Below are 23,438 nucleotides of genomic sequence, written 5' to 3' on the forward strand. Positions count from 1 at the left end.
TTTATAATATGCATTGTGAATTGCTATTTATGCCTGAAAAAAAAATTATATTGAGAAAGTTCAGCCAAGTGGCTTTAAAAGCAGGCTTTGAAATCAGACTGAGTTCCAGTCCTGACTCTGACACTTCAATAGCTGTGTGTGCTTGGGAAAATTTGATCTCCCTGACTTTCAGTTTCCTTGTCTGTGAATAATAATAGAAGCTACCTCATAAGGTAGTAGTGCAGATTCAGTGAGATAACACATTGAACTTGTTATCTCACTAACTTGTTATCTACTAACACATGGGGCTTAGTATAGTGTCTGGCACACAACTGCTTAACAAACATTAGCTATTATTAGCATTAGTATTCTGATAGACTTAATGAACAAAAGTTATAGCAAGAGTCTCTGAATAGGTAACCTTTTAAAAAGTTAATTTTTCATGTATTTATTACCATAAAATTTTAAAACTATAATTCTCCCTTTTATTCTAGTTAATAGTATATTTTAAATTTAAGAACTAATCTGATTCCTGATAAGGGAGTAAGAATATATCTTGAAAACAGAAACAGTTCATTAAGAACCCCTAGGCTGGGCGTGGTGGCTCATCCGTGTAATCCCAGAACTTCGGGAGGTCGAGGCGGGTGGATCACCTGAGGTCAGGAGTTCAAGACCAGCCTGGCCAACATGATGAAACCCCATCTCTACTAAAAATACCAAAAAAATTAGCTGGGCATGGTGGTGAGTGCCTGTAATCCCAGCTACTCGGGAGGCTGAGGCAGGAAAATTGCTTGAACCTGGGAGGCAGAGGTTGTGGTGAGCTGAGATTGCACCATTGCACTCCAGCCTGGGCAACAAGAGCAAAACTCAGTTTCAAAAAAAAAAAATAAAAAAAAGCAAAGACTTGGAACCAACCTAAATGTCCAACAAGGATAGACTGGATTAAGAAAATGTGGCACATATACACCATGGAATACTATGCAGCCATAAAAAATGATGAGTTCATGTCCTTCGTAGGGACATGGATGAAACTGGAAACCATCGTTCTCAGCAAACTATCGCAAGGAGAAAAAAACAAAACACCGCATGTTCTCACTCATAGGTGGGAATTGAAAAATGAGAACACATGGACACAGTAAGGGGAACATCACACACCGGGGCCTGTTGTGGGGTGGGGGGAGGGGGGAGGGATAGCATTAGGAGATATACCTAATGCTAAATGACGAGTTAATGGGTGCAGCACACCAACATGGCACATGTATACATAAGTAACAAACCTACACGTTGTGCACATGTACCCTAAAACTTAAAGCATAATAATAATAAAATTAAAAAAAAAAAGAAAGAAAAAGAAAAAGAATCCCTAGTATCCAATGACTCCCATACCTGACCTTCCACACTCAGGCATTTGTTAGCATTGCAGTTCGTATTTGTTAAGCCATTCTTTTCATTACCTTCAGTCAGAAGAACTCCATGTTTCACTCCGAGGGCTGCCTGCAAAACAGTCTTTCCTCCCCAGCCTGGCAATCTCTCTGGTGTTATGGGAAAGGATCCTGCCTGCCAGATATGGACCAGGCCTCTTTCCTTGGATCCTTCTGCCTCTGTTGAGCTAAAACATCAAGAAACATAGCTTAATTGTTTCTACAATTCAGAACAGTATCCTTTGTTCTTAATACTTTTCATGATTGTACCTTTTACCAGCACATGGATGACTAGGTCAGATAGCTAAATTAGCACCTATTTTATGCTTTGGTTATGCTCACAGAAGCCAAGGTAAAACAACTATTTATATAAAAGACTGAAGGATGTAGGGCGTGGTGGCTCACACCTGTAATCCCAGCACTTTGGGAGGCCGAGGCAGGCAGATCACAAGGTAGGAGCTCGAGACCAGCCTGGCTAATATGGTGAAACCCTGTTTCTACTAAAAATATTTAAAAAAAAATCAGCTGGGCATGGTGGCGTGAACCTGTAGTCCCAGCTACTCAGGAGGCTGAGGCAGGAGAAGCGCTTGAACCCGGGAGGCGGCGGTTGCAGTGAGCCAAGATCTTGCCACTGCACTCCAGCCTGGGCGACAGAGCAAGACTCTGTCTAAAAAAAAAAAAAAAAAAGACTGAAGGACACTCTAAACCCACAAATTACTTTTTTCCATCTAAGAAGCAAACAAAACTTGGGCTATTTTTAGAAGTTTTAGCATTTGGTAGCATAAAATTCCAAGATTCTAACTTCTCAATATATTCACTCCTTGTTTAGATATCAAAGCTACAACATGCCCAAGTTGAAGTCTTATCATAAAATTTTATAGTAAGTAAAAAGTACTTGATGAGAACAATATGAGAAACAGGAATTCATATTTCACTTCATGTTGAGTTTAAGTGTAGAACTGCTATTTAAATTTTTAGGAATCAAGTTTATAATAGATATCAGTAAAATCCTTAATGCTTTGCTCAAGTTCTAGCTAAAGAATTCTACACATCTGATGATTTCGGTTTAAAGAATACAAAACACATAGCTGCACAGTAATGACCATATCCTAACTGCCTTCTTCTAAGAAAAGGGCACGTTAAGATATATGCCACCATTGGTAATACATTTTTTCATTTTCTTTTTTCTAGAACGCTGATGCCAAAATTTTAATGAGGCACAGAAACTCTTTTGAATAGCTAAGCATTTATCTACATTTGCTAAATAATATTCCCTTAAATTATAACTGGACATAACCATGGTTCTATAGGAGGAACAGTATACATTTAACCTTCCTTTTAAATATCTTCCATAACTAGTTCTTTAAGGATGGAAGATGATTAAGATTAGCAAGGCTACTTCTGAAAACCTGAAATTATTTGTGAGGGAAAAATGGCTACAAGCACTTTAAAATGATGAAATGAAGACATTTAGTGCTTCTTACAAAGCTTACAACTAACTAGCCTTTTTAAAATTTTATCTTTACCAACGAACTAACTACAAATGTCACTATTCCCACTTAACAACCATCAACAAGAAAATTAAACTGAAGAGAAGCTACACATATGTGAAACTGTTTGCTATGTTTTCCTAGGAGGATAAGAGAAAAGGAAGAAATGGTTTTACCTTCTCTTCTTTGAGTCCATCGGTCAGTGGGAACACTCCATCACCAAATCATTCCTTCTTTACAGAAAGTCTATCAAGACCTAAACAGTACAAGTAAGGAAAAGAGCAGTAAAAGAATATTTTACCCCTCAGACATTAAAAAAAAAAAAAAAAAAAAAAAAGCAGCCCTCTAACAAGTGCACATTCACTAGGAAATAAATATGCAGTAAAACTATTTAAACTATTTCATATCTTGCCTGCCAAAGTCAAACATAGGCTGAGCCTGCCCACTAAGCTTATAAAAATGCCCATTGACTGTCAAATGTAATGTCAAAGGAAGAAAAGACTACCTACAATTAAGCTGTACTCTTCCAGGCAATAGATTTTTTTATTATAAAGAAAAAAGTTCAATCTGAAAAATCAATGTGTTAAGTACAAAAAGTACACACACATTAAGGTTACTTTTTAAACGCTCTGTCTGGAAGGCATGAAGACTTAAATACCAATTAACTCAGATTTTCTAAAATCTCTTCAGTAATGTATCTGATTCAAGTAGTTTTAATTTATACTTTTCAGTAATGCACAAAAATTATGTCATTAAAATAGGAAGTTTTCCACTTATTGGAAGAAGGAACATTTTCCCCAAATCACCTTCAATTCAGACCAACATGCCTCATAACCCAAACGGTTGAAAGAAAGAAGTCTGAATTTTAAATCAGCTGTTTTAAAATCCACCTTTAATAGAAAATAGCTGTATGAAAATTATGGTTACAAATATCATGGCCCATCAGTTTAGAAACTCAGTATTTAATAAAATAAGAAATAGAAAAATAAACAGAAATGCTGAGTGCATTTCAACTCAGAAATCCACATTTGTAAGGGTACCAAAACACAAGAAAACAAAAGCAGTTAGGTCTTATTTGTGTAAACCATAAAAATATTGGGGCCAAATTTGTGGTTTTTCTGCAAAAGGATATGGAATGGTCACTGTGTTCTGGAAACAGCTCATACTGGCAGGAGTGATCTGGGGTCCATCTGTTTCCTCCAGGTTGCCTGTGAATTCTTACCATTTCCCATCTGTACATCTGAAGAAAATTACTTTCCACCTAATGCTTATTTTAGAAAGATTATGAATCATTCAAAGTTGGAAAATGGGTACTATGTTAACAAGAGATATATCTGAATAAATTTAATAAATGATATTCATTTAATAAATACAATTAAGTGCTACTATGCTTTGTCCATGATAGTAATTAGCCTTTTGTAAAATGCACAGTTCATGGTGTACAGAGAAATTCTGCCACCAGATCTAATCTGTGCTTATCTATCAGAGATCATGGAGTTACTATGCCCTTGATTAAATTTCAACAATATGTAGCGGAAGCCAGAGAATTATTCTACGAGGATGTGGAAGCACACAAGCACACCTTACTTCACACAACTGACACACTATATGTAAACGGAATTTTGTCCTACTGACTAACAATCAAAAATGTTGAGAATCTTTTGATAAAATGAATAAAGTCAACCTTTATTCTCTCTTAGTGCCAGATTTTTGAGCACAGTTTTCTTAAAGTTGGTTACACCTTACTCAATATTATTTATCACCACCACTCATTTTTTTTTAACCTAAATGGAATTAAAACTCTAGAAACTGTTTTTACAACTTTCTTTTCTTACTTACATATAGGGCAGGCCAAATAATGGTCTCCAAAGGCATCAAGGTCCTAATGCCCAGAACTTGTGACTATGTTAGGTTGCGTGATACTAACCAACTCTCCTTAAGATAGAAAGATTATCCTGGTTATCCAGGTGCACCCAATGTAATCATAAACATCCTTAAAAGTGGAAGAGGGAGGCAGGAGGAGAATCAAAGAGACATGATGATGGAGGCAGGGTCAGAGATGACGCTACACTGCTGACTGAACATGGAAGAAGGCAGCCATGAGCCAAGGAATGCAGGTGACTGGTAGCAGCTGAAAAGGCAAGGAAAAGAATTCTTTCCTAGAGCGTCCAGAAAAAAGCAGCCATGCCGACACCTTGACTTTAGTCTACAAGACCCGTGACAGACTTTCAGCCCACAGAACTTGAAGATAATATATTTATTTGTGTTATTTTAAGCCACTAAGTTCATAACAATTTGTTGCAGCTGCAGTAGAAAATTAATATATTATTTCATAGACATCTTTTTATATCAGTATTTACAGATTTTTTTTTTTTTTTTTTTTTTTTGAGACGGAGTTTTGCTCTTGTCACCCAGGCTGGAGTGCAATGGCACGCTCTCAGTTCATTGCAACCTCCGCCTCCCAGGTTCATGCAATTCTCCTGCCTCAGCCTCCCGAGTAGCTGGGATTACAGGCACCCGCCATTACGCCTAGCTAATTTTTGTATTTTTAGTAGAGATGGGGTTTCACCATGTTGGCCAGGCTGGTCTCGAACTCCTGCCCTCAGGTGATCCACCTGCCTCGGCCTCCCAAAGTGCTGGGATTACAGGTATGAGCCACCTTAAGCCACCGCGCCCGGCCCCTATCTCATTTTGTTTTAATGGTGTTTAATATGTTTGACATCTTCCAACAAGATACATCTGCCTGAAACTCAAATAGGGCAATGAAGAAAAGAAAACTGATTGCTGAGGAAACATAACTAAAAAGGAATATTGCAACTAAATGTGGGGATCTTATGTTATTAAAGTTTTATCCTCATATACTTAAGTAAGGGTGGTATTTACCAACTCTATTTAATCTAACATTCTTTCTCAATTACGTATCCATCCAGGAAAAGAAAGTAAATGAAAAACTTTTGTCTTTCTAATATTTTTATGATTGTCTCTCCAGGAAATCTATTAAGACTCACCTCAACCAGTCAAATAGCATTCAAATTTCTGTATGTTATTTCATTGCTTTAACATTTTAAGTTTTTATAAAATTGCCTAATCATAAAACTTCCTCTGGGGATATTTCTTCCAGAGAAGCTTTAAGGTCTTTATCATTCCTTAAGAGGGCAAGATCCTTGTACTCTGCTGCTTTTCTTCTGTTACAGTAACTTTCCTGCATAGACCTGTTAACCAGCTCTGATAAAGAAGCCATGTGATGTTGCATAAACAGCATTTACTGTGGGACCCTCTCTTACCTTGCATGGCCTCTCCACAGATAAATGGCATCTCCGTAAAATGAGCAAACCAGACTTCAGTCTTCTGAACCGCAGGACGCAGCTAGATTCACTTTAAAGCATACCACTCTATCCTTCAAATTATTATCTCCTTCACAGTGATATGTAAAGTAACAAAACCCCAGGGGGCCCTTTAAACAAAAAGCAAACCTTGCTTCTTAATAAACTGATGCCACTTTTAGACTCCACTGGATACACATCCTTCTGTTACATCTAACAGAGAAATAAGTTGTCCTGTACGAGCCAAGGCTATCATTTTAATACCATGATCTGGAAGTGCCCTTAACAACAACAACAACAACCTAGTCTAGATGTCCCAACTATTGTTAGAAAGATGAGCTACAACCATCTTACAGGTCTACAATACCTTAACCAGAAATCTATAGCTCTGAAAATTAAAAGTTTTTTCAATAACGCCTTTGGTGGCAAAATCTAATCCGACCTGAACTCATCTGACAGCAAAATCTGACCTGAACTAATATGAGGTTATTTATCACTTTTATCCCTTTAGTGTGAATATTCATACATCGTGTTGTAGAAATATCAATATGAATATAATAGGGCAGCACCACAGATCCCACAGGAAGTGTTATATAATATATAGTTTATGCATCTTATTCTAAAGAACAAAACATAAATCTGAATTCCAAAATGCATCTTGCCCGAAGGGTTTTGAATAAAGGACCAGGAATCTATATTCAAAAACAACTATCGTTTTTTAGTAGAAGTCTCAAAACTTTTAACTATTTTATACTTAACTTGGTTTCTTTTATGTACTTTGAACATTTACTTCATTTTGGAGAGTACACTGGGGAGTTGCATTGCTTCCAGTGGGACAGTCTATGGATGCTTTCATGATTTTTTTTTTTTTTTTTCATTTTTGAGATGGAGTCTTGCACTGTCGCCTGGATGGCGTGATCTCAGCTCACTGCAACCTCCACCTCCTGGGTTCACATGATTCTCCTGCCTCAGCCTCCCGAGTAGCTGCGATTACAGGTGCACACCACCACACCTGGCTAATTTTTGTATTTTTAGTAGAGACAGGGTTTCACTCACTATGTTGCCCAGACTGGTCTTGAAATCCTGACCTTGTGACCTGCCCACCTTGGACTCCCAAAGTGCTGGGATTACAGGCGTGAGCCAATGCGAAGGGCCAATGATTTATTTTAATGACGATTTACATTTGTTTCAAAAGTTTTAAACCAATTTTATGGTGAACACTCACGGAGCACCAAAATGAATTTTTGCAAGGAATATCCTGCCTGCAAATACTCCATCGGCTCATCTTCTCAATGGAGGAAGGAAGCCTGGGTTCTTAAGTTTCATACAATGCTGCCAATTTGGTGAAGAAGAGGTAAATAAATGAGAGATGCTCTGGGGGCAGAACAACTAGTACTTGGTGATTAGACAAAGGTGGGGGACCAAGGAGAAGCAGGTATCAGAAATGATCCCTGGTTCTGCCTCAAATAGCTGTGTGTTGGTGGCTCCATTTCCTGAAATGGGCAAGAGTGAGGGAGATAGGATTCTGAAGCAAAGATAAGATTCTGGTAGGATAAAATTTATTTTTAAGTTCAAGATGTCTGTGAGAAACCCAAGAGTACATATTAAGTGAATAGTTGAATATATGAACATGGAGTTCAAGAGAAAAGTCTCAGCTGCTGCTAAACTTGGGAGGGTGTATGGATAGTGTTTAAAAACAAGACAATAGATAATGTCATTGGGTATATGGAAAGAGAAAGGAAAGCGCAGTGTCAAGCTTTAAGGAGCTCCTGCACCTGGAAGTTGGATAGGATGAGGATCAGACAAAGAGGACTGAGACTGAGAAGTGGTCTGCCGTGGGCACGTGAAAGCAAAGGAAAGCACTTCAGGGAGGACGCCAATTAGGTCAAGGTAGCTGGGGTCTTGTAAGATAACTAAAGTGTCCATTGGATTTGCCAACACAGGTAATAGCTGAGCATGGCCACAATCTCAGTGGTTTGTTTGGGCACTGAAAACCAGACTGAAGTAAGCTGAATATAAACAGGAGGTGACAATGTGGAAATATCTTTATTTTCAGTGGGTGATCCTTTTGAAAAATGTTGAAATGGCAAACAAAGAAATGGAGCAGTAGCTGAAGGGGAATGTGAAAATGAAGGGTTTTCTTTTGCTGGAGTTTGGGGAGATGAGAGGAAGCTGAATATGTCTGCATGACAAAGGCTGTGATCCTGGATACAAGGATGATGAGGACAGTGGGCAGAGCCAAAGTCCTAGACAAAGTGAAGGAGGATGCCATCCAGAATATATGTGGGGGGATTGTTTTTTTCATAAGAAGAAAGGTCTACGTTTTTGAAAGAAGAGAGATCACAGGTACCGATATAAGCAGAATTATACATTTTGTGGTGGGAGGATAAGGGTTCCATATGATGGTACCTGGAAGTGAAGAGGACTTCACAGTATGCATGTTGTATAGTCTAATCTCCCTCCTGGCTCTATTCATTCTGTTTCTTTATTTTATCCCACCCTGCTATACATTTTTGTAAGCTGCTTTAAATCCTTTTGGGAACAAGGCAGGATATAAATAAAAATTTTAAATGTGGTAGAGAAATGTGTTGAGTGTATTATCCCAAATGCAAAGAGAAAGTTAAATCATGCAGGATCCTATGTATTCATCTCTACTAAACTATTTTCTGGATAAAGTCTTTTTGGCTTAATTCGGTGAAAGGTAAATTTGTGAGTCATAAGTATAATAACTTGCAAATGCTTAAATTTCAACCACTAAAACCACATGTATTTTTTTTCATCTACTATGTTCCAGGTATTATGCTAGTCTAAAATTTCCATGGAAGCAGAGTGACAAATATCGTATTTTCTAGTACATCCCAGCAGCTTAGTCCTGATATATAACAGGTACTCAATAAACATCTGTAAATACATGACTTCCTGCCCTTAAGAAATTTCCATACTAGTATGTTCTCTTTCTCATTAGAATAATGGCTCTCTATAGAGTTAGACAGTACCCTTAAGGGATAAGAAAGCTAATTTACACTAGCAAAGCTGGGCCTTCCTAGTCTTATTCTCCTGTCTCAATTACCGGTTTAAAATAGTAAAACAACAGTAATAATTGTAGTTATAAGAGTAATGTTAATCAGTGATTAGAATGACAAGACATTCAGATAGAAAGGCAATAAAAATAATAGGTGAGTAAACTGTATCATAATGCCCTGAATGGAATATAGACATTGAGTGACTTGGATACAAAATTACCATAGATTTCATGTAGCCATTAACACTTCCTTTTTAAAGTCTGAGTTGGTTACATTTTATTACAATGTAGTAGAGTGACAAGTGATTTGGATACAAAATTACCATCAATTTCCTATAGTCATTAACACCTCCTTTTTAAAGTCTGAGTTGGTTACATATTATTACAATGTAGTAAACCAGAGTTTACACTTTGCAGTAAACAATAACAGAGTCTGGTATTTTACACATGGTAAATGCTTAATAAATAATTTGCTTTTAGAGGCTAGGTCAATGTTTACACATGGATTATGGTAACCTTTGACTCAAACACCTGACTTACAAATAATCTACACACCAACAACAACTGCTACTTCCTGGATATCCTGCCACTGAAGCCTTCCCAACCACTGTGGAAGGTTGAGGAAAACTCACCTTGCACTGAAGCCTTGGCCAACTAACCACCAAGAAGGCCACTTGGAACCCCACGCCTCTCAGCCTTAACTGCTGCACAGAAAGCATTGCCTGATACCAGTATGGGAGCCAATGAGCCTTTAAATCTTGACTCAGAGTAAGAGAATTCAGTAAATTAAGGCATTGGATATATTCGGTAGGCTGGCCTAGAAAGCTACTTATTAGTTATAATGTTGTTACTAATAGGATATGCACTAAGTCACTGATTCAAAATATATTTTAAGCTCCTGGAGGTCAGAGACTATGACTTATTCACCGGTATACTCTTGTACCCATAATAATCATTCTGAACAAGCTGGTTACATTTAAGTGAATGCTTGAGTGAAAGATACAGCCCCTGATTTTCAGTTGCAATCCACAGACTTCCACGCTATAGATTTCTAGTGCCTGTAATAAAAGTCAGTATCAGATACAAAAGAAAAAAGTGTCTTCTCCTAATAGAAACTCTCATATATAATTTGCTAAAGGTATATCCTAACAATGAAGACACTTTTATCTCATGTCACTTTAAAAATGGTTAAACAACTCAGAGAAGTGTTCCTTTCTCCCTTTCTCCTTAGTACACAGACAGCTTTTGGTGCAATGGGAAACAGGAAGACTTTACAGTCTTTTTTTAATGCCTTGCTAATTTCATGCTGAAACTTACTGAAACTACACTCTCCTGGTTATGACGATCCTCTAAATCGGAAATTATTCATGGTGGAGTGGGGGGAAAGTGTGTAAATATGGTACAATAAATTCCCAGCAATGCCCATTTAGCTCTTTTTTGTACTCACTGCATATTTTAAACACATTTTTCAGGATTATTAAATAATAATCCCATGATGCATTGTGATGAATATTATAATACTAACAAATGAATTTCAAATTCCCAGGTACTGCCACTATTTGTGCCTGTTATTACATGGTACAGTGAATGTCCTGGTAAGTCCTGATACAAACTACTTATTCCGTTAATATTTGCAACTACTCTCTTATTAAAATGGCCACAATTTTTTCAAAGGCAATATTAGATTTACAGTTCAAAGTATGTGACTTCTTTCACCAACTGATAACACTTAGTGCTTAGGATCATTCAGGGGCCACATAACTAAACAGGAAATACACATACTAAAAAATATTATTCTCATGATACAAGTTTCACTTGTTTTAATAGTGCTAGTAGCAGGTACTCTTTATTAGAAATAAAAATATTGTTTAACTCACAAGTTTAAATACTGAGGTTACATTAGGGATCAGCTACTAAACGTATCATTCATTAGTCAACCATTTAACACATTGTCATCAGGTTACTTACTAATATCTATAGAGACAACTATTTTCTTTGAGCAACAACTGGGATACTTGCATTCAAGGTATAAACTCAAGATAACTACGTTGTAATAAAATGTAACCAAGTTAAGCTTTTCAAAGTGTTAATGTTAATACTACACAAATCTGTAGTAATTTTGTATCTGAGTCACAACATGTCCAAATTCCTTTGAGGGCCTTATTATACAACTTGCTCCCCTATACTTCCAGAGTTCATGATTGGTATATGCCTACATTTCCCAAGCATCTCTAGAATGTTAATTCCCCTGCAGGCTTCATGTCCTAAAGAAAGCATTTTCCCAGGAGCACAAACAGCAAAGCAAAACTGACCAAATAATTGGTCTGTCTCCTCTCCTTAGAAAAGCTTTACATAGTGGAGCTGCACTGGCACATTCCTTTCTTATTGCAGGGAGAGAAGAGTTCTTTTTCCACAGTCTCCTAATTTGAGGGTACAAAGTAAAATAAAGCAAACATATTGGGAAACAGTCCTGACTATAAATAAAAATGTTAAAGTGCTAGTTTCACAAACTATCTTAACTATACATAAAACTGTAAAAATAAATAACAAATCTATGTACTCATCATCCAGTTTTAACACATATTAACATATTTTCATATTGGCTTCAGCTCTTTTTTAAAACACAAGAAAAAATAAGTTACAGAGGTGAAGAAACTCCACTCAGAATTAGTTACTATTTCTAAAGTTAATGTATCCCATTCCCACGTTTTCATATTTACTTTTATGTACTTTCATTAGATATACACATATCAATAAATAATGCATGCTATTATGTTGCTTTTAAAGTGTACACAAATGCATCTTACTGTATAAATCCTTTAGCATTTTGCTTTTTTCACCCAGTATTACATACTTGAGATGTATATATGTTGGTAAGTATAGATCTAGCTCATTCATTTTTATGAGAAGATAGTATTGAATTGCATGAATAAACCAGTCTATCCATTTCCCCACTAATCTTTACAGTTGGATTGCTCTACTTTATTGCTCTTTTAAAGAGCTGCTATAATCATCCTTGTTATATGTTTGCTTAGCCAATTGCCCCAAGTTTAGTTAAGATCTTGGCTCTACAAAAAGTTATGCTGTGGAAGAAAAAAAAATCCTGGAGTGAATGTTAGCCCACCCAAATGCCATTATTGGGTCTAAACCACTCCCTTCCTGATAGGGAGGCCATGTGAACTGAAGAACTGTGTGATGACTCAAAAGAAAAATATTTAAAACGTGATAATTAAGGGAAACATGAGATGATCAATTTGTGGAATTAATGAGATGAAAGCTGATCTTCTCTCTGGACATAATTCACTAGCAGCTAAGCGAAACTCTGCCAACAAACCCCAGTCTTTTTCTCATAGGTATTGAGAAAACTGTAAATTTTCTTCAAATTTGAAAGAAGTATACAATAGCTCCAAAAACTACCAATTTAAATATGTTTTCCTCTACCCACCTGGATCAATCAGTTCAGCTACATGCAGGCAAACATCAAGACATAAGCTAAAGAAAGCACCATCACATATACAGACGAATAAGAGACAGGGAAAGGAAAATTAAATGCAATATGAAAAAGAAACAAGCCAGAGATTGTTGCTATTTTATTGATGACTACCTAACATTTTCTTAAGGACTGACACCCTACAAAACCGAGTACTTTCTTATTACAGACAACAAAATTGTTTGGTCATCAATGACGGGTTAAGAGAAAAAAATCTGTTAAAACTCTACCAGGAAAATTCATATCCTGAATACACTTGAAATACGTGGTAGATTTAATTCCACAAAGTTATAAAAAGAGCTAAATGATTTAAAAGTCACAAATCCTCACAGCATGCCTCTGAGTGAGAAAGGTACCTCATAGTACCCAAAGCGGGCCTTCCTTTATACAAGCTTAAAAATCACCACTCTGCCTTTCTTCCTAGTTTTTCAACTCATACTTTACCTAGTCTCACATTAATAAATAATTGTAGTTTTTTACAAGTCAGTCACATTTTTGAGATTATCATTAGAATGGACCCAGCAGCTACTGCTTTAAACCTACAGTTTTCATGAAAAGGTAGGAGATTCCACCTAATTACAAAAACACTAACATCAAGACTCATTGAAGTTCTTAGCATACCCTTTGCTTCTTTAACAGTCAAAGTGCCCAAAGTAAGTGTTTCAAATGACAGCCCAAATTCTGAAAAACTGAAATTTGGAGAGAAGGGATTCCTGTTTATATTGTGTACATTTAAAAAGTAAATAGCCTGCATAATGCCACTCAAGTTTTGTTTTTTTCCCAAAATTATCGGTTTGGTATTTCATTTTTCTGGATCATTACAGTTTCAAATTTTAACACTATTAAACAACTTTGACGTTTTCTTGCTATAATTATGAATTTTAAATCTGCTAATACTGGTCATAGTTTAGAAACTAATAAATTCAAACCATGTATAGATTCTGTCAGTATCTTTTTCACATTAAAATGTCCTTATGGAACACCAAAATTACTACAGAACAACTTGAAATCATATTTTATAGCTACTTCCTTAAAATATTCAGTTCCCTTCCCCATCACTTAAGAAAAGAGTCAGTTTGGATCATGATGTAGTGGGTGGAATTAACTATAAAAACAGCTAATATGTATTGAATATTTACCATAAAACAGGCACTGTAATAAATACGATACATGAACCATTACATGTAAAGGTACTGTTATCAGGAAAACATTTTTATCCCCAATTTAGAGACAAGAGAACTGAGGCAGAGAGATTAAATAACTTGCCCAAAATCAAAGATGTAAATGGATGTGACTCTGGGTATGTTCAGATACAAAGCCTAGACTCTTAACCACTATGCTTATGTTATCAAGGTTAAAACACTGTAGTTTACTGCAAAAACAAATTTTTCACTGCTTTAAATTATTCATTAATTCAAAGGTCAACCGGTCACTCCAAATCATATGATAAATGGGGGGGGGGGGGAAATGTGGGACCAATAGGTTTGCTGAAGTTTTGTACCTGCTCAGAATAAACATATCACACAATTTTATTCCATATAGCCAAATATAAGGGTAACTGAGTAAAGATCTTCACTTGGGTACAGCAGTCAGTTCCTTCTCCATCCTAAACCAGAAAGAAAGCACTGTTCTTGGATATGCCACTTCAACAAGAGTGTTTTTTCTCTTCCACCATCAAAGCCTTAAGCAATAGTACGATTCTACCAGTCTACTGTTGCCTGTCTCCAAAGTAGCCCTATTATCCGAGGACGAACACCAGCGTCAAGGACCTGTGTTATTTTTCTGGCTTCGCTTCTCAAAATAACTTATCTTCTCCTCTTGATGAATTACTTGATAGGCTCAAAGACTTGCCTAAACTACTAATTCTTATTATCAAAGCCATTTTCTTTCTCCGCAACCGCCTTTTCAAGTAGCCCTTGGTCCACTCTTCAACGCGATTTGCACCCTGTGGCAAGGCCGCCAGGGACACTCAGCAGGGTTCCCGGCCACGGACCCCAGTTTATCAGCTCAGCGCCTAGTGTGGGCATTCAAGAAATTCTCGTGAATGAATAGCTGGAAGGCAGCGTGGGTGGAGGCGGGAAGAGGGGACTTGAAGGAATTTCACGCAGCTGAGACCACTGCAGCGGCGCCCAGTCTGGCGAGGGAGAGACCGGGGCAAGTGGGAGAACCTGGGGCCAAGGCAGGGGCCGCCTCGGGCGCTGCTGGACCGGCAGGAGCAGTCGATCGCACCCAGAGCTGGGAAAATGCGGGCGCCGTCTCCGCAGGCCCCCGCAGGGCGCTCTCCGGCCTCGACCACAGCCTCCGCCTAGCTCCCTGTCCCCGGCCTTCCGCATACAAGGGGTCCCAGCCGATAAGCCCTCCTTAGCCAATAGCCAACCCGGGACCCACGCTCGCTCACCTGAAGCTCCACCGGCAGCACCGCGCTCCGCATCCGGCGCGAGCTTGGCAACCCAGTGGGTCCGCGGGATCAGCTGATTCATGGAGGGCGGGGCCTCCGGACAGGGCGGGGCTGCAGGGCGACTAGCGAGGGTAAACGAGGGCGCGGGCGGCTCTTGGAATCCGAGCTCCTGGGAATTGTTCTTGGGAGACTGTCGACGGCGTCTGTTGGGGGTCAAAATTACTGAGAATGCGTTAGGCACTGCAGGCTACGTACTTGGGAGCACAGCCTCTCCCTTAGTTTAGGGCGGAGCTATCATTCCTGAGATGCGCTTTGATGATGACGTAGAATAGAGTCGTCCAAGCCTAGCTACCCGAGCGCTTCCATGGTAACAGGCAGTGGTGAAAGTGGTTGGGAGCAGCAGTCGTTTGTTACCACCTCAAACTGCAAGGGCCGGAAGTATAAAAGTAAAAAGGCTGAAATATTTTCAAATTGCCTTTATGGACAGTACCCTAACAGTGGTCGCTTCTCCCCCAAACTCCCGCGAATGACGTCATCGCCTCGCGGCCCCGTTTCGCCATTGTATTCTCAATGTGTAAACTTACTGGTTAGTTGCAACCCCAAAAGATGGGGTGGGATAGGAGAAAATGAAGTGGCCTCTCCAGTGATTCCCGTAGTACTCCCCAATATACAATCAGTAAAATCAGCTTTCTTGTCCCGCGCAGTTTCATAACACTGTTTTTCGCAGCCACAGTCCCACCCCACCCAGCCTGCACTCTCAAGTCCTCCCATGATTTTATGATTTTCCAGGGCTGCCACTCATGTCGCACAGTGGGTGGAAACCTTCTGCTGCTAGGCATTGTGCCATCGCTGGACCTGCAAACATGCAAATATTTAGACCATCAACGACAGATGTGTAGTCGGGTTCTGAAACTCCTATATCCTATTCACCAACACCCTCAACTCAATTTCCTCCCTGATCCTTCGCCCACCTGCAAAACTGTTAGTCTGCAACAGTTCAACCAACCTTGCACACTCCTGCATCGGTGCAGAAAATCACACAACCCTGAAAATTGGCACCACTGCGAACGAAAAGTGTCCAACTTCAGTCGGGACTTCCATGTGCGACTACGCAATATTGCTGAGCCTAAGACAGTCACGTTTACACATTGCTACTCAGATTATCTCCTATTCCCCTCCCCTGCTGTTCCCAGCCCTCACGCTCTTCTAACCTCTTACTGAACTCTACTCACTCACCCGCTTTGGTAAAAATAAAAATAAAAAATTTTGTCTCTTACATCTCTGAGGAAAGTGAGACCACTAGAGGTGAATTTCCTTAAATCCCAAATCCCATCAGCCACTACCACAAAACCTACCTGCAACCAGTTTTGATTTGTTTTGTTTTGTTTACAGGGAGTCTCGATCTGTCGCCCAGGCTGGAGTGCAGTGGCGCGATCTCGGCTCACTGCAACCTCCGCCTCCCAGGTTCAAGCGATTCTCCTGCCTCAGCCTCCCAAATAGCTGGGATTACAGGTGCCCGCCACTACACCCGGCTAATTTTTGTGTTTGTAGTAGAGATGGGATTTCACCATGTTGGCCAGCCTGGTCTCGAACTCCTGACCTCAATTGATCCACGTGCCTCAGCCTCCCAAGGTGCTAGGATTACAGGCGCGAGCCACCGAGCCCGGCTCCTTTTCACCGAGTCCTTTTCTTCTCCCTCTTTCTTCTTAGAAGATCCTGAACTCAGGATCCCTAATCTCCCCAAAGGAAAGACTTTGTTCTGTTGATGAAAAAAGACAAACTTTATAAAATATTTGAAGAGGTTAAATATACTCTGATCGAAACATGAGTAACCATGGCCTGGGACACAGCCTCAAGAAGTCCTGAGAACATGTGCCCAGGGTGGTTGGGTTATAGCTTGGTTTTATACATTTTAGAGAGACAGAAGTTATAGGCAAAGACATAGATCAATACATGGGGGGCCGGTGGTGCTCACAGATTATAGGTGGATTCAGAGACTTTATGATGGGTTGAAAAAGCTAAGCTTTTCCTAAAGAGTTGAAGTTAGCAGAAAGAAATGTTTGAGTTAAAATGAAGGGGGTTATAGAAGCCAAGGTTCTTGTTACGTAGATGAAGCTTCCAGGTAGCATATGTTATAGGACCTTAAAATGTGTCAAGACTCTTGGTTAAATCTCTCCTGGATCAAGAAAAGACCTGAAAAAGGAAAGTGATTCTGTATAAAATGCAAATTCCCCCAACAAGAGACAGCTTTGCAGGGTCATTTCAAAATATGTCAAAGAAATATATTTTGGGGTAAAATATTTTTATTTTCTTCAGGGCCCACTATCTGTCTTGTAATGCTATACCATAGTCAAGTTAGAGTTGGATAATCTTATTGCTACAAGAGTCTATTTTGTCAGTCTTATGATCTCTATTTTCATTTCATGAAAATGGTTTAGACCACTTTAATGCTGGTCTAAACTCCAAAGGGAGAGGATATAATGAGGTATGTCCAACCTGCCTTCCCATCATGGCCTTAACTAGTTTTTAAGGTTTTCTTTAGGATCCCCTTGGCCAAGGAGGGTGGAGGGAGATCTATTCAGTTGGTTGGGGGGGCTAAGAATTTCATTTTTTTATTTACATTTCCATTACTTATCCCTTCTCCTTCATGTATTTTCAACCTCTGCCTGTCTTCTTATTCCTATATACTTACAGTGTATAAACCTGCTATCTATCTCATCTTTAATTTTTTTACTTTCTGCCTTCTTTCCTTTCCAACCTCATTTCCTACCTCTACTTTCTGACTTCCCAGTCTTCCTCACCATTTCCTTAAGTCTACTGAAATCAATAGTCATCTTCTCATTTTGTAATCTAATGGTACCCTCATAGAATGGAAGCATTCTATGCAACCATCTAAAACAAAGAGGATGATCTCTATATACTGATATGGAATGATCTGGAAATTAGGAGATAAGAGAAAAAAGCTAGATGCTAAGTCCTGTCCATAGTAGTCTACCAATTGTGTGTTATGTATGTCTTTTCAGGAGAGAGATAGGTAGGTTGGAAGATAGTGTAAACTGAAGAATCACCTTTCTAAATTTGAGATATACAAATTGTCTCAGATTTAGAAAGGAGACTTCGTGTTTTGTTTTTTTTCTGAGACAGAGTCTTGCTCTGTCACCCAGGCTGGAGTGCAGTGGCTCGATCTCAGCTCACTACAACCTCCGCCTCCCAAGTTCAAGTGATTCTCCTGCCTCAACCTCCCGATTAGCTGGGATTACAGGCACGCGCCACCACACCCAACTAATGTTTGTATTTTCAGTAGAGATGGGGTTTCACCATGCTGGCCAGGCTGGTCTCAAACTCCTGACCTCGTGATCCACCCGTCTCGGCCTCCCAAAGTGCTGAGATTACAGGCGTGAGCCACTGCACCCCGCTGAGACTTCTTTTCTTATAAAGAGTTATAACCTGCAAGGTGGCCATACTGACAGGCTTGGAAGTATAGCCTACAGTAGAGACCATTAGCAGGCATTTTGAAGGAGGAACGATTAAGGCAGGAGCTGAATGGGTTGGCTAAACATACACATTGAACAGATTGAATATTCACTAAGGGGGGTCCTGACACATGTATACTGAATAGCATGCATGTTACATGCACCCCATGTTCACTTTGGGATAGAGACTTAACATTAATTGCATTACATAATTATAATATCATTTTGATATAGAGGGCAATTATAATTATGTAATGCATTTAATGTTGAAGGTGAAGCAGGAATACAAAGGCACTTAAGTGCTCAGCCACTGTGAACTAGCCAGAACCAGTCCATGGCCGGTGGTCTCTTATCAGGAGAAAGTTACTGAAATCAGTGTCTTGTCCAATCAAAGCTATAGTTATGGCTTGTGGGACAGAGGCTCAGTTAGTCAGCGTCTGGTGGTAAATGAGCTGCAATTGTTTTAATATTGCTTATCTCAATGCCAGCACTTGTTTAGCTGCTAGGAAAAAAAAAAAAAAGAAAGAAAGAAACCTTTGGCAGTTAGAACATAGCTCATTCATTCATTCATCTTTGAGACAGGATCTTACTCTGACACCCAGGCTGGAGTGCAGTGGCATGAACATGGCTCACTGTAGCCTCAACCTTCTGGGCTCAGGCAATCCTCCCACCTCAGCCTCCCGAGTAGATGAGACTATAGGTGCATGCCACCACACTCAGTTAATTAATTTTTTTTTTTTTTCTGTAGAGACAGGGTCTCACTCTGTTGCCCAGACTGGTCTCAAACCCCTGGGTCCAAACAGTTCTCCCACCTTGGCCTCCCAAACAGGTGCGAGCCACTGCACCTGGCCCAGAACATAGGTTATTCTTTAAGTGTAGGGGTGTGTGACAACCCTTTCCTGGTGTGGCCTTAGATCCTGTTTGTAATTTGGTATCTTATTGCCACAAAGAGTCTGTTCAATCAGTCTTGTGATCTCTATTTTAACGGCTCGTCACGTGTCTAAGCCACAGAAGGGAGGGGTTATAATGAGGCATGTCTGACTCTGCCATTGCCAGGAACTCAGTTTTTAAGGTTTCTCAGGGGTCCCCTTGGCCAAAAGAGGGTCCATTCAGTTGGGTGGGGGACTCAGGATTTTAATTTTCGTTATCAACAAATAGATAGGTATAACATATATTTTTATCCTAGTATATGCATGTATTAGCTCTGAAAGGATAAAGAGTGGCTACCACTGCGGAGGGGAATCAGGAACAAGAGGGAGAAGAAAATTCACTTTTCCCTCTATGCCATTTTGTGCTGTTTAAATTTTTAATCATATGCTCTTTACTTATTTTTAAAGCTTTTAAACTTTATTTTGGCAGGGTCTTGCTCCATCGCCAAGGCTGAAGTACAGTGGCACAATCTTGGCTCACTGCAGCCTTGACATCCTAGGGTCAAGTGATCCTCCCACCTCAAGCTCCCAAGTAGCTGGGATTACAGGTGCACACACCTGGCTAATTTTTGTATTTTTAGTAGAGATGGGGTTTCACATGTGGCCCAGGTGGCCCAGGCTGGTCTCGAACTCCTGATCTCAAGCGATCTGCCTGCCTTGGCCTCCCAAAATGGTGGGATTACAGGCGTGAGCCACTGCACCCATCCCTAAACATTTTCCTTAAGGGTCTAGTTCTCAATCGTATCTTCCTTTCACTTTTTTCTTCCTTGACTGCCAGGACACACTCCTTCCAAGAGTCATAGCAGGAGTTTCCCCCCTACTCCTTCAGACCTTTCCTTTACCTTTGCAGACTCCTTTCACCTGCCCCTTAAATTCAGGGACAAAATAAATATTTATTACATACTTATTATGTGTCAGGCATTGTTATAGGCGCTGAAAAGACATAATAATGAATAAAATAGACACGAGTCCCTGATCTCATGGAACAAACACTCTGGTGGTGTGGAAGAGAGTCTCAACACGGAAGTCATCACTTCCTCCCTCCATGCATACAAACATCATTACTGACATCAAGAGATGGATCCTGTGTCCTCTCCCCACAAATGTAGGCTAGCCTTGAGACTTTTTTTTTTAAGTAATAGAATGTGGCAGTAATGAAGTTCTGAATCAAGGCCTTAAAGAGAACTGGCAGCTTCCATGTTTCTCTCTAAAAACCCAGCTTCCATGTTTTTCTCTAAAAAGCCAGCTTCCATGGTATACCCCAGATTGATTGACCATATGAAGAGAGAGGTCACACGGATAAACACTGAGGTACCAGACATATGAGTAAAGCCTTCTGGGACCTTCCAGGTCAGCCCAGTCACCATCTGAATGCAGCTGAATGAGTGGCATCAGCCAATGCCAAGTGAAGCAGAAGAACAGCCTAGTCAAACACTTCCTGAATTCCTGACCTAAATTCCTGAGAAATAATAAGTTGTTGCTTTAAGCCACCAAGTTTTGGGGTGGTTGGTTATGCAGCAGTAACTGAAACAAGTGGGAAGAATGGGAGATAATAAATCTAAAATATGGTAATGACCAGGGCTATAAAGAGGCAAAATAGTGCAGTAGCTAAAAGGCCATGCTGGAGCCAGACAGCCTGCATTCACATTTCAACTCCAGCTTTGTGACCTTGGCGCAATTTGTTTAACCTCCCTGTGTCTCAATGTCATCATCCAGAAAACGGATAATAATGTTACCTACTTTATGGAGTGATATGAGATTTAAATGACCTAATATATATAAAGTGCTATTGTACCTGGTACATAGTAAATGTTATGTATGTTGTTATTACTATTATTATTGAGAACAACAAAGAAAGGTAAGGAACTAGAAGGCAAAGGGTCTAATTTTATATTAACTGGACAGGGAAAGCCTATCTTTTAAGAAGACATCTGGGCCGGATGTGGTGGCTTACGCCTGTAATCCCAGCATTTTGGGAGGCCAAGGTGGGCGGATCACGAGGTCAGGAGATCGAGACCATCCTGGCTAACACAATGAAACCCTGTCTCTACTAAAAAATACAAAAAATTAGCCAGGCGTGGTGATGGGCCCCTGTAGTCCCAGCTACTCGGGAGGCTGAGGCAGGAGAATGGCGTGAACCCAGGAGGCAGAGCTTGCAGTGAGCTGAGATCGCGCCACTGCACCCCAGCCTGGGCGACAGAGTGAGACTCCATCTCAAAAAAAAAAAAAAAGAAGACATCTGAACAGAGACCTGTAAAGAAGTGAGGACATAAACCACATGGACATAACTGCAAAGGCAAGGAGGGTGGTGCTGCTAGAGCTGAGAAAAGGGTGGGAAGGTGAGAGATAAGATAAGAGCCAGTAGATAATGATCTGGTAATAGGGCCAGGAAAAGAACTAAGGGTTTATCTGAGTGATACAGGCAACCCTTGGAGGCCTTTTCACAGACGATTTTGTAATCTAGCTTCCCTTTTTCAAGGGATGATTGTTCTGCTTTGTGGAGAGTAGAGAACAGAATGTAGGAGTGGAAGATTGGAAGCAGAAAGATCAGTAAGAGGCTAATGTAATAGTTGGAGATAGTTATGATGGCTTAGCCCCAAGCGGCAATTGAGGAAAAGGTAAAAAGCAGTTTGGTTCTGGATGTATTTTGAAGGTAGAGCCTGCCATATTTGCTCATTGATTAGACATGAGCTTTGAAAAAAAGAATTAAGGCCTGAGTTATTGGTAAAGATGAGCTGGCTGGGTGCAGTGGCTTACGCCTGTAATGCCAGCACTTTGGGAGGCTGAGGTAGGAGGATCACCAGAGGTCAGGAGTTCAAAACCAGCCTGACCAACATGGTGAAACCCCGTCTCTACTAAAAATGCAAAAATTAGCTGGACGTCATGGCATCTGCCTGTAATCCCAGCTACTAGGGAGACTGAGGCAGAAGAATTGCTTGAACTTGGGAGGCGGAGGTTGCAGTAAGCAACCTTGCACTCAACTCCATCTCAAAAAAAAAAAAATAAGCTGTAATTTACTGAGATAGGGAAGACTGGAAAAAGAGTATATTGGAGGCTATGGGAAGGAAGTATTAGGTTTTCATGTTCAGAAAGTGGCAATATTTTATATGGCTACTAGGCATTGACTGGATAGGAGTCTGGTGTTGAGGAGAATGATCAGGGCTGGAGATATAACACTGGAAGTCATTGATAGAAAAGAGAAGCAGTCTGAAGCCTGAGCCCCAGGACACTCATTCTATTTAGAGATTGTAAGATGGAAAGCATCTAGTCCAAGATCCTGCTGGGTTCTCTGAAGGGAGAAATCATTTGTGTTTGAGAAACAGAAAGAAGGCCAAAAATAGCTAGCAGAGAAGGGGTGAGAGGGAAGAGTGGCACAAAATGAGGTTACAATGATCATGTAGCGGTTGGTAGGCCAGAGTATGACTTTGTATTTTATCCTAAATCCATCAGAAAGTTTTAAGTGGGGGAATGACCTGACCTGATTTGTATTTTTCAAAGTTCATTCTAGCGTGTGCTTTACAGGTACTTCCATTTCATTAAACAGAATATTAAAAAGATGTTTACTTAAGAGTTAGGAGTTCATAAAATTAATATTATTTGTTTAAGTTCATTCAGACTGAATAGATTATAGGAAATTTAGGAAGGAAGTAACCGCCCAATGGCTTCACCTTTCCTGCTGCCTAGACAGAGCTGATTTATCAAGGACAATTTATCAGGGAAATTACAATGGAGAAAGAGTAATTCAGGCAGAGCCGGTGTGCGGGAGACCAAAGTTTTATTATTACTCAAATCAGTCTTGGGGGATCGGAGCTTTTAAAGACAAAGTGGCAGGTAGGGGCTTGGGAAGTGGGGAGTGCTGACTGGTAAGATTGGAGATGGAATCATAGGGGGTCGAAGTGGGTTTTCTGGCTGT

At 39.9% G+C, this 23,438-nt stretch overlaps 1 protein-coding gene across 7 annotated transcripts in view; it reads right to left on the minus strand.

Moving 5' to 3' along the window:
- Positions 1-16,236, minus strand: part of ALS2 (alsin Rho guanine nucleotide exchange factor ALS2) — an 81,467-nt gene extending 65,231 nt beyond the window's left edge. For 2 of the 7 annotated variants that reach the window (XM_009443710.5, XM_063790264.1), the window contains exons 1-3: positions 15,124-15,425; positions 3,067-3,146; positions 1,434-1,588 (exon numbers count right to left, since the gene is read on the minus strand). In XM_009443710.5, the coding sequence (XP_009441985.2) occupies positions 1,434-1,588; positions 3,067-3,086 (175 nt within the window). In that variant the 5' untranslated portion in view covers positions 3,087-3,146; positions 15,124-15,425. 7 annotated transcript variants of the gene reach the window in all.
- Between the last annotated feature and the right edge of the window lie 7,202 nt (positions 16,237-23,438).

This window comes from Pan troglodytes, chromosome 13 (genome assembly GCF_028858775.2).
Source record: "Pan troglodytes isolate AG18354 chromosome 13, NHGRI_mPanTro3-v2.0_pri, whole genome shotgun sequence".
NCBI lineage: Eukaryota > Metazoa > Chordata > Mammalia > Primates > Hominidae > Pan > Pan troglodytes.